The 12360-nt window shown below is 38.7% G+C and overlaps 1 protein-coding gene across 1 annotated transcript in view; it reads left to right on the top strand.

The window, feature by feature from the left end:
* Window positions 1–12360, top strand: part of KDSR (3-ketodihydrosphingosine reductase) — a 61175-nt gene that overhangs the window by 12110 nt on the left and 36705 nt on the right. Inside the window, exons 2-3 of the mRNA XM_072605526.1 lie at window positions 3625–3714; window positions 8332–8388. Coding sequence (XP_072461627.1) covers window positions 3625–3714; window positions 8332–8388 — 147 coding nt within the window. The remainder of the gene's footprint in view (window positions 1–3624; window positions 3715–8331; window positions 8389–12360) is intronic.

The following is a 12360-nucleotide window of genomic DNA, read 5'->3' as shown; positions in this document are numbered from 1 at the left end:
AGGCAGTTGGTGGTATGGTTCTTTAGCTCCAGAGAGAGTAGGACTGTAAAAAGGATAAGAATCATCTGCATAGGGATGTTAATTGAACCTATGGGAGCTGGTAAGGTTATCAGGTAATAAACTATAGAGGGGAAAAAGACAATGGCTTAGAACAGGGCCTTGGGGAACCCCTATGATCAACATTAAAGGGACCATGCCCTGGCTACCTCTTAGGCAGTCCTATTCAATAAATGGGCAGTTGCCTCACCCTAAGTGGGTATCTGCAAAGACCTTGGCCTAAAGAGCCCAAGGTCTCCCAGTGCATCCTGGGCCATTTCCAGTCATCCTGAGGAATATCAGGTCATTGGATTCAGATGGCTCTGGAGGAGAAGTGAGGCTGGTGACCTGCACAGCCCTCCCTCACTCAAAACAAAGTCATGTGCAAGTCATGTCATCATTTCTCTGATGGCATGGTCTTCTTTGACAACAAAGGATGAACATAACCTCCTATGTGGAATGTACTTGCTCTTTATTTCCAAGTTCCTTCATCTAGAGCAGCTCAGAGGCTATATCCAGACTTTTCCTACTCCCCTCTTTCCCTCCTGGAATGACCTTGTATTTATCTGTATATTATGTTGCATATCCCTAGTAGAACATGGTAAGCTCCTTCAGAGCAGGGAGTGTTTGTTTTTTGTCTTTGTATCTTCAGCACTCAGGACAGAGGCTGACATAATAAATATTCACTGAATTGAATTAAATGACCCTGACCAGAACACTGTCTTCAACTGAATATCCAAATTCAAGGTCAGCTTACCCAAAGTTGATCTTATCTCCCCCTAAAATCTATTCTTCCTTCACCATTTGTCAGGGGTATTATCATTTCCCCAGACAAATAGGTGGGTCGGTTTCATTTACCTAGACATTTACTCAGACATACGTCTGAAACATTTGTTGTTTAACAGGCGACTGCAGTAATAGCTGTGATTTCTTTGTTCTCCCTCACTTCATATTTTCTTAATGACTGAATTCAGCCATTCGTACACAGTACCTTTCACATTCATCCCTTTTGTTCCATCCATACTACCCATGCTTTCATAGTGTTCTTCATTAGTATCTGCCTGGGCTATTGCATTAGCTTTGTGACCTTTCCATTGTTTCCTCAGATATCTTCCCCAGTCATCACTCTGCTTTCAAACATGTTTCTTATGCATTGATCTAGTCATATTACTGTTTGCTCAAAACCCCTCTACTGCCTACTAAGAAAAGTTCGTTCTCTTTTCTGATTGGTCGGTTCCTTCTGGAACTGCCATTTTAAAAAAATGTCCAGGCCAGCCATGTTTGCTCCTTCATTCTTCCCTGGATTCCACTGTGACCTTGTGGTCTTCTCTCTCCATCATGCCCTGGCTTCTCTGCAATGAACCAGCAGCCTTCTGACCCAGGAAGATCATCACGCTATCCCTGCAGCCCTTTGTCTGACTGGTCCAATCCTTTCCAGACTTCATTTTAAGGAAAGGTTCCAACCAGCCATGCTCATGCCTTCATTCCTCTCTGGGCTAGAAGTTTTTCTTTACCATGTTCTAGTGAAAGCAGACCCTATAGAGTAGAGCTGTAGAATACCTTCCTCTTCACCACTTTTCATCTTCTTTTTCTATGTTCTCTCATAAGCTCTTCAAAGTAGAAATTATCTTTCTTTTTGTTTATACTTGTACTCCTGGTACTAAGCACACATAGTAAGTGCTCAATAAATCTTTGTTGACTTGACTTTCTTTTACTTTGCCTGGAAATCAAACTAATCAGTCAATCAAGAAACATTTGTTACATGGCTGCTGCTTGCCTGGCACTGTGGTAGATGCTGGGAACAGAGACAAAAGCAATATAGTCTCTACTTGCAAGGAGTTTATATTCTAACAGGGAGACACAAAGTATAAATGTTTAGATAACTCCAAAATAGATACAAGGTAACAATCTAGCACCACCTTAACTTCCAAGCCTTATCTCAAACTATTTAATCTCACCAGCCTACTTGTCTCCTCCAGCATTCCTGGCCTTGTGCCTTTGCTCACGTGGTTTCCTATGACTAGGATACCTCACTCTGTTCTCTGTTGTTTTTTGTTTGTTTCTTTGTCTTACCTTTTCTTTAGAGTTCAATTTCAGTGCCACCTTCTTCAGGAGGACTTTCCTGATTTCTATAAGTTAGTACGGACTTTTTCCCTTTTAGATCCCACACTGTGTTTTGACCTGTCCAGTGCACTTCTCATAAATAAGCTTGTGTGCATCTCCTATTTTCCTACTTGATTGTAAGCTTTCTGAGAATGGAGGTGTCTCAGATGAACTTTGTATCTCCCTAGTGTCTTAGTGCAGTGCTCTGCACACTGATACTTAGCATCATTAATTGAACTGGATTGGTCTAATTCTGAATTCCAACAGTGATCTTTTGGACAAAGTGCATGACCTTTCTAATTTAACCAAATATCATGCCTCTAATTGTATGAATTTTAGGTGAGATAAAAGGGAAGGAGAGTCCTATACAAGATGCTGTGCCCTTCAAAAGTAGTTGGTTGAACAATAATGAGGATATCTAATATTTATAATAATGTAATAATAGCATTTTTGTAGCTCTGTAAGATTTGCAGATATATCCATCTGATCTTCATGACAACCCTGTGACCTAGGTCCACATTTTATAGATGAAGAAACTAAAGCAAACAGGTTAAGTGACTTGCCCAAGGCTGCACTGCTAATGAGTATCTGAGACTAGATTCAAACTCAGGACTTCCTCACTCAAGGCACACCTCACTATCCACAGTGCCACTTAGCTGTTGAAAAAAGTGGGGATGTTTAGCCAGGAAAAGATTTACTCTCAATAGGACAGGTGTCTTCAAGTACTTGAAAGACTGCCTTGTGAAAGAGGGATTCTTCTGCCTGACCCCCAGAGGGCAGACCTAGGAATAGTGGCTTACAGAGAAATAAAATTTGACTCCTCTGACCAAAAGAGGGCAGGGGTTGCCTTGGAAAGTGATGGGAAAACCTCATCATTAGAGGTCTCCAAGTAGAATCAGGCAAGAGAATCCCTGTTCAGGATTAAGTTGAACTGGAGAGTCTTGGGTTTATTCTTTCTAGTCTTGAGATTTTGTAGCTTGGGCAGAGTAGAACTGGGGAAGAGTCATATTTCAATGCGCTCAGAGGCAGAACAAGTTACCACTGGTTTGGTAGATTTACGAAACATCTCCCCTGGAAAGGGTTCAAGGATAAATAGTTGTAAGTGTCTGATTTATAATTAGAGACTGGCAGTATATTTCTTGAAAACATATTTTTATTTAGGATGAAATGCATTTTTACTTTTGGAATTTCTAGAAACTACAGCATAGCTCATATGTTTCTCCCTTACAGTGTTGCTTCCTTACATCTATTTAGGGTTATACAGGCTATAAACCATTTTCACATATATTTGATGTGAGGTAGACAGGGATTATGCACATTTTTATAGACCCAGGTGTATCAACTCCTAGTCCAGTGTGTTTTCTATTGTATCTTTGTTTTTCGTCTTTTGATAAATATGTATCTTAAGTAATCTTCCCCTCAAAGGAAATGAAAAAAATGTTGACATCTTATTGTATTTATTTGTTTTTGTTTCTTTGTTTTTAGGTTACTGGAGGATCCAGTGGCATTGGAAAATGTATTGCAATTGAGTGTTATAAGCAAGGAGCATTTATAACCTTGGTTGCAAGAGATGAGGTAAAATTCTTCATTTATTGTTTTAAACTTAGCAATTCACTCACAAGTTTTACAAGATGTAAAAGTTCATGTACTTCTGCTAAAAATGGCTTTCACATTCATGATTGTGGTCTGCTCTCAGACTACCAAAGGTAGCCTGAGAGAGCCCTTAACCATGGTTGGTTATACTTTGAATGTTTATAGGATGAGAGCCAGTACATTTTCTTATGACATAAATTAATTTTAATAGGGTCCCATGGTTTGTAATTGGCAGAACCAGGATTAGAATAGCTCAAGTTTATCTTTTGCTTACTGTTTTTTGGCATCCCACCAGCCTACACATGCTATTTGTATAACCATGTAGAATGAGAGGCATAGAATGTATTGAGCCTCTGTCTGACATCATTCCATCAATTGTGTATAGTTAGACCATTGATTGGTCAGAGCAAAGATCAGAATTAATTAAAAACAAGAATAAAGTATAACAGTGAGAAAAAGATAGCAGTGTACATTGAAACAACTTAACCTTGAACTATTTAAGCAAGTAACTGATAATCAAATGTGAAGTGGACAGTGAAACTGACATTCATTTGTAAAAATTATTTACCAGCTCATTTGTAAACTCTTTTACAAACTCATTTGCAAAATCTTATGAAGAAGGACAGTAGACAGTTGTGAACAGTATCCCAATGCAGGGAGAAACAATAGAGAATAAAACAAGTTAGAAACAGCAGCAGCAACACTTTGGAAAGATATCCAATCAAGCAAGTCATCCGAGACGTTTGGGGGGATGAAAATGAAGGGAATACAACGAAGAAAAATCGAGATTTGTAAAAATCATGATCACAAAAGGTTTTCTTGCGGAAAATCTTGTACCTTATTAATACGGGAAAAGAAGACCAAGAGAACATCAATAAACTTTCTACATATTTGTTTGTAACAGCAAGTACCCTGGCACACCCAGGTAGTACAGGTTCTTAGATCTGCTTTTCTTAAAGGAATGCAACTTTTAACGGGTCAACAATCTTCTTTAACTACATTCACTAGTTCAGGGGAAAAATTAGCACCCTGAACGTCAGAAAAAATACAAACAGAAAATACAAGCAGAGAAATCAGGATAAAGACCAACAGAAAGGGCTCTGACTGACTGGATTAAAGCAGTATTGCTATATACTTGACATACACCACTGGATCGAGAGAACCTTTACAATCTGAGTAGTCAGCGGGTATGAACATACAGTAGGTTTGAACATGTGGCTACTCCAGAGTCTTGACCAGGAAATCAAACTGTCTTTCTTACAAGCAAACTGCGCAAAGCAAAATACCAACTCAGAGTATATATACACTTCTCAGAGCCAGAAGGCATCACAACCCTCAAGATCCATGCCTAATCAAAACTTAGTACCAAAAGGTATGGAAGCCTTCCTACAAGCAAGCCTTCCCCTAAGCAAGCTCTTCCTTAGGCAAGTCCCTCCCCCAGTGGGCTCCACTGAGGCCTATTAATGGGCAGAGAGAATCTTACTATCCCATTAACGTTACAATGTGCACTCACCGATCAATAGATTTTACTATTTGTATGACCCTGGACAAGTCACTTGACTCTGTATGATTCAGTTTCCTTTACTATAAAATGGGCATAATGATAGCACCTACCTTGCCGGGTTGTAGTGAGAATTAAACAAGTTGATATTTTTTAAAGTACTTAGCATAGTGCCTGGCACATAGTAGGCACTTAATAAATTCTTGTTTCCCAAAGTAGATGCCCACCAATTGGGGAATGGCTAAACAAATTGTGGTACATGAATATAATGGAATATTGCTGTCCTGTAAGAAAAGATGGGTGTGATGGGTATAAAGAAACAGGGAAAGATCTGCATGAAATGATGCAGAGTGAAGTAAGCAGATCCAAGAAAACAACATACTTGGTAACCACGACAATGTAAATGGAAAGAACAAATACATATCAAAAAATAAAAAGTGTGAGAAGGACTCACATGAAGAGACCTGAGAGGATGCACTTTCAACCTACCCCTTCATGAAGCTGGGAGGTCCACAGGTATTACAGATTGCACGTGTTTTCAGATTTTTTTCATTATATGAATCAGTTCTGCTATTTTTTCCCCTGTCTAAAAATACTATTTGTTATTTGGGAGAGGGTAAGGAAGACATATTTGGGATAACTATGATGATATAAGAAATCATAAATATTAATAAAAATAATTTTAAATATTAAAATGCTTGTGTCCTCTCTTCCTTCCCTTCTTCTTTCCTTCCATCCCTCCTTCCTTCTTTCTCTCCCTCCTTTTTTCCTTCCAAGCTATCTTGTATTTTATTACCTTATATGTAATATATTTCTATTTTTTCATTATATATCAATGCTGTACATATTTATATATGCACTTGTTTCCTCCATTAGAATGTGAATGGGGATTGTTTCATTCTTTGTAACTGTAGCCCCTTGGGCCTAGCACAGCCTCTGGCAAACAAAAGGAATTTAATAAACACTTGTTGATTGATTGATAGAAGAGAATACCACTTTACAGACCCTTTTACAACAAAACGTTTCCCATCCATCCATCAAAATCATTCAGGATTCCCTGAGAGATGCAACCCTGTGACAAGAAACAGAAGGCAAGGCATAAATGTTTGGCAGTCACGTACATCTCTGTGACAGAAGAAATCCATTTCAGAGTCCAAGTTGAAGAGGGATTTTCTATGAATGCAGCCATCCTTCCAAAGCTCCTGTTTTCAGGTGTTATTGTACATTCTTTGTTTCCTAAGTAGATCAATGACACCAGGAGTGTGATGTCTTGACTTGCAAGTCAATGTGACTTAAGTGAGGCAAGGCGGTACAAAGTCATCAGCCTCATGTTCTTCTCCAGTCATCGGAGTGTGGCAAGACATAGGTCAGTATAAGTGGTTTTCAGGTGACTTTTTACTGATTGTATCAAGTTCTAGAGAGAATTTGACCTGCCGTGGATGGAGAATTTCCATTTCCCAGTACAACATATATTTGAATGGATACCTTATAGTACTTGGTGTGTGTGTGTGTGTGTGTGTGTGTGTGTGTGTGTGTGTGTGTGTGTGTGTGTGACAGTACAGTTGAATGACAGGGAGAAGAAGGTGTGTGTGTGTGTGTGTGTGTGTGTGTGTGTGTGTGTGTGTGTGTGTGACAGTACAGTTGAATGACAGGGAGAAGAAGGTGTGTGTGTGTGTGTGTGTGTGTGTGTGTGTGTGTGTGTGTGTGTGTGACAGTACAGTACAATTGAATGACAGGGAGGAGAAGAATGGTTTGGATTGCCTTTCAGGAAATAACAAAGCTTTTTTATTGACCCAGAACTTCCCATGAAAGCAAAGGTTCATCCTTTTTCATTTCATTAGACACAGAATATAATAGTTTATGAAGAAGTAAAAATGAATCTTACAACCAGTGTGAAGCCCTGCAGAATAGAAATAAAAGATGTTATCAAGGAATCATGTGGTGGAAGATGGGCTGGTCACATGAGAGATCAAGAGTTGACAAGTGCACAGAGCGCTCCACTCTTAATGTTTGGAGATAGTAAGGAAAGCCTCCAGCCCTTTGGGTTGGTTGATTACCTGAAGTGTGTACTTATGGGAAGACAGAGGCAAGGATCATGCAAGATTGCCAAACACGTATAGGTTGTGATCTGTATCGTGGAAGGGAATTTCTGAATAATCAGATCCTAGAATCCATTTGAATTTGAGAGTAGTGTCATTATCCAGCCGTGGCTGTTTCACCAGTTGACCTGTAGCCATATATAAAACAATAATTTGCAAAGTTAATAGAAGAGATATAAATGAATTTCACAGTATTTGCCTTTAGGGTGCATAAGGGTAAAATAAATGCTTTCTTTGCATTGCAGACTTAGAGTACACTTCTCTTATTTGCTAGGAAATTACAAGATTGGTCCAACCATTCTGAAAAGCACTTTCAAATAATGTTTAAAAAATGACTTAAAGATCCATACCATTTGGTCTAGAGATTTTTCTTCAGGGTTTATGTCCTGAGAAGGTCAAAAGATACAAAGTGAAGTCCTGAATATGGAATTATAAGTTCACATCCATAATAATTTGAACAGTGCTAAGTCACAAAATGCTTGCTTTTGTGTCTTGGCATAATGAAATAAGACTGATTTAAATATTCATATGCAACGTGTTCACTCATCCATTAATACTGTAATTCAGGCTTTGAAAAAATCTTATTTTCCCCTTTTTTCCGTTCTCATTCAGGAGTAAGTTTAATAAATTGGTGCCTTTAGAGAAAAGAAATGGCTCTTCCTATAGATACAGCATGTAGAATATCATTTATTTGTTCCATGAAAATATAACAAAAAAAATTGGGACTGGGTAGTATTTGGGAATGAGAGTTCTAAATCATAAATGAGGGAATATGTCAAATGATATTCTGTTGAGAGTTCAGAACATTATAGAGAGGCTTGCTTATAAAGTGCTTGTTATGGGATTGTAAAGAGTTTTGGGGAGGGCCATATTGTACTTTTCTAAGGTTTTGGGTTTTTTTCCCAACTGTTTAGTAAATGTTTATGTTATGAGTTTACTTCCTCTCTTTCTAAGAAACAAAAGAAATTACCCAAACTAATTGCTTTCCATTGGTTTCAGAACAAGTTGCTCCAGGCAAAGAAAGAAATTGAAAAACACTCTATTAATGATAAACAGGTAAATCGCTTCCCTGTACCATTTTTTATGTACTAATCACCCTGTGGCTGATCCAAAGGAAAAGTGTGGTTTCAACTACTAACACTTAATTGAAAGTTTATAGAATTTTCCTGATTTAAGTGCCTGTGAGATGGCTTTAAAGTGACTGAAATTCTTTTTAGTTGCTTTAGAACTGGAATCATTAACAGAAAACACATATAGACAGAAACATAGATGTTCAGATAACAGAATTTCAGACAGGAGAGACATTTTCCCAGGCAAGGTTTGAACTCAGTTATTTGTTGAATGAATGACCACACAAACTCCTGTGGGCCAGGTGGCAAGAAATGCCTTCTTTTACTGCATATCTTGGTCATATATTTGCTAGTATAGAGGGAAATTTAGAATTTGGGGTGTCTGTCTAGGTAGGCTAGACCCCTGGGAGTTGACTTCTAAAAACTGTTTGAAGGTACAGTTTTTTTCCCCCAGGGTGGGGTTAAACTTTAACTTTTCAGATGCTCCTAGTGGGTTATGGATTCTCCATCATTAGCATCTTTTTTTATTGGGGAGAATATGCTTTTTCTTAATGTTGTGACTGTTTGTTCAATGTTAGGAGGGGTTAGTACTAAGAATATTAAGCCCTGTTTTGAAAGAAACTATTGTATGATGTCTAATGAAAAAAAAAGTTGATAGAACTTTTTTTGGTATTTAGTGAATTCCTATTCTAGATACCAGGGGGCAGCTGTGTGGTACAGTGGATAGAACACAAGTTCAAATCTCACCTCAGACACTTGACACTCTCTAGCTGTGTGACCTTGGGCAAGTCATTTAACCCAAACTTGCCTCATCCTGGGTCATCTCCAGTCATCCTGATGAATATCTGGTCACTGGATTCAGATGGCTCTGGAGGAGAAGTGAGGCTGGTGACCTGCACAGCCCTCCCTCACTCAAAACAAAGTCAAGTGCAAGTCGTCATTATTTCTCCGATGGCATGATCTTCTTCGGCAATGAAGGACAACACACACACACACACACACACACACACACACACACACACATTCTAGATACCATCCTACTTACACCTGTCTTGCCCCATCCAGGGATCTTCCCTTCTTTCATTTTTTTTCTCTTTCCTTCCTTAAACTTCACCATCCTTCTCATGTTATGTCTAGTTCCCCTCTCATTCATGTTTGCCTCCACTCAGATCTTGAGTACAATTCAGTGAAGTACCTAAGACGTGCTCTGCCTCATGGATCACCATCTGGTTTATTCAGATTCTCTTAATGGCTTTGATGTGCAAGCATTTGAAAAGTTGTGAACTTTGAGGAGAACATGTCTTTCTTGGCATGCAAGTACCTGGAAGACTTCCTGTCCTCTCCATCCCCCCTGTCATGTCATATGGCATTTATGACTGAGATGAGGATGGTTTGGGTTAGAAATTTCTTTGGAGGATGTGTGCCAGAAAATATAGGCATACCTCTTGCTCCAACAATTCTTCCCCACCAGTCCCTGTGTTCTTCTCCATTAGGGGCTACTAAGCACCCTTATTCCCTGTTACCAGTTGAAAGGCTTCAAATGAGAAATAAGACTGTTTCTTTATTAGTGAGTATGTAAACTCATTGAGGGTAGAGAACATTTCATTTTTGTCTTTGTTTTCCCAACACCTGGCACAGTGCCTGGCAGATGGGTGTTTAATAAGTGCTTATTGATTTTTACAAAAAGATTGTCAACCCCTGCTTAAGACTAATGGAGGACTCAGACAAGGGCCCTGAGGGGTTGAGGGTTGAGAAAACAGTACCTAGCCTGATTGCTGGATGTGAAAGCCTATATTTTGCATCATTGCCTCACACTCACATAAATTCTTTGCTACTGGTAGTTGAACAAATTTTAGCCAAAGGATTTCCTTTGTGGTAAGTGGCTTAGAGCCAATCTAAAATAATCTACATCAAAGAGAATTATTTTTAAAAATTGATCATATGATTTCCAGATCCCTTTTCCTTTTGATGTTTTATATTTTGTGCTGGGTAATTGAAAAAAAAAAAGAACAGACCTGTGTATGTTGAGCTGAAGTTGATCCTGGAAATTAGGAATGCCCCTGTTTATTTTGTAGAAATGAATTGTTTCTGTCTTGATTTCTTAGGAACTGAGAACAATTTATTGTAGTTGCTTCATGCATCCTATCTGACTTAGCCAGTGACAATGTTTTCTTTTTATTTGGTCTCCTACCTGAAAACTTTTCCTCACTTACACCATAGAATGTTAAGGCTGAAACAGATCAGTCAGGTTCAGCTATTCTGAGAACAATTTGAAACTATGCCCTTTGACCTAGCAAGCAATACTACTACTAGGTCTGTATCCCAAAGAGATCAAAGAAAAGGAAAGGACCTATTTGTATAAAAATATTTATAGCAGTTCTTTATGTGGTGACAGAGAACTAGAAATTGAGGAGATGTCCATCAGTTGGGGAATGGCTTAAATAAATTGTAGCATACAGTTGTGATAGAATACTCTTGTGCTATAAGAATTATATGAACTGATGCAGAGTGAAGTGAGCAGAACCAGGAGAACATTTTACACAGTAACAAATATTGTATGATGATTAGCTGTGAAGTGACTTTTCTATTCTCATCAATACAGTGACTCAAGACAACCTCAAGGACTTATGGAAAATGCTATCCACTTCTAGAGAGAGCACTAACAGAATCTGAGTGCAGTTGAAACATAATTTTTTTCACTTTATTTTTCTTGCCTTTTTTTTTTTTTGCAGCATGGCTAATACGGAAATATATTTTGCATTATTTCACATGTAAAATTGACATCACATTTCTTACCTTCTCAGTGGGTGGGAGAGGAGCTAGAAGAAAGGAGAGAATTCAGAACTCAAAAAATTTTTTTAAATGAATGCTAAAAATATATAAATAAAGCTTTTATTGTAGAGAAAAGACATTATCAGTCAGTCAGTAAAGAAACATTTATGAAGTGTGTGCCAAGCATTGTGCTAAGGTATCTTAAAAAGGCCAGTCCCATAATTCTCCAGATAAGGAAATTGAGGCCCAAAGAAATTAAGTGACTTTCCCAATGTCACATTACTAGTTGATGGCCAAGATAGACTAGATGGCCCAGATAGACTAGAACCTAGGTCCCCCATATCCCAGTTCAGTGTTCTCTTTCCCTAACTATATTGCACTATAGATCCCTAACTCCCCTGTCACTAAAAAAAAAAAAAAGCAATTTAGATTCCCCCCCCTTCATCTCCTTCCATCTGTGGCAGCAGATTTTAATAGCTAATAACAGTAGCGTTAACTATATATGTCTGAGTTTCTCATATATATATGCATATATGCATATACACATGCACACATATTGCACCACACCATTAGCAAAGTGTTTTCTCCACCAAAGCTTCTCTGTGAGTTCATGTAAATAATGGGTAAGTAGTGGCCTTTCTCTCCTCCCACAAAGGGCCAGATTGGATTGACTGGTAAGAAAATAGGCTATGTGTCTTTCCATTGCACTGTTGTACCAAAGTAGTCTGTGCTGGTGTGATTAGATTCCTGTTGCCTTCAGTGGCCCATTTTGTGCCACCTCTGCTCCAGAGGTTCTTTGGATAAACTGGTCATTTCGATAGTTGGGTGTTTAGTCTACCCCAGATTACATTTGTCTCTCTCTCTCATCCACCTTTTTTCTTTGTCTCCATTGCCACCAGGGTTATTCAGGTCCTGGACTATTTGAAATAGCTTCCTAATAAGTCATTCTGCCCTGAGGTCTCTGTTCTGTCCATCTGTCCTTCATACAGCTGAAAAGTGATCTTTACAGAGCATGGCCATTCCCTGTTCCCCTTGTGTGGAATCCACTGTGATCTTCTAGTCCCCACTGCTGCATTATGTCTCTTCCTGTAGACCTATCTCTGGTGGCACCTCCTCTATGAATCTTTCTCTCTAGCTGCTCCCTCCCTCCTCAAGTTTCTCACATCATCCTGCTGAGTCTTTTCCT

The sequence above is a fragment of the Notamacropus eugenii genome, chromosome 4, assembly GCF_028372415.1.
Source record: "Notamacropus eugenii isolate mMacEug1 chromosome 4, mMacEug1.pri_v2, whole genome shotgun sequence".
NCBI lineage: Eukaryota > Metazoa > Chordata > Mammalia > Diprotodontia > Macropodidae > Notamacropus > Notamacropus eugenii.
This window is presented reverse-complemented; position numbering and strand designations above follow the sequence as displayed.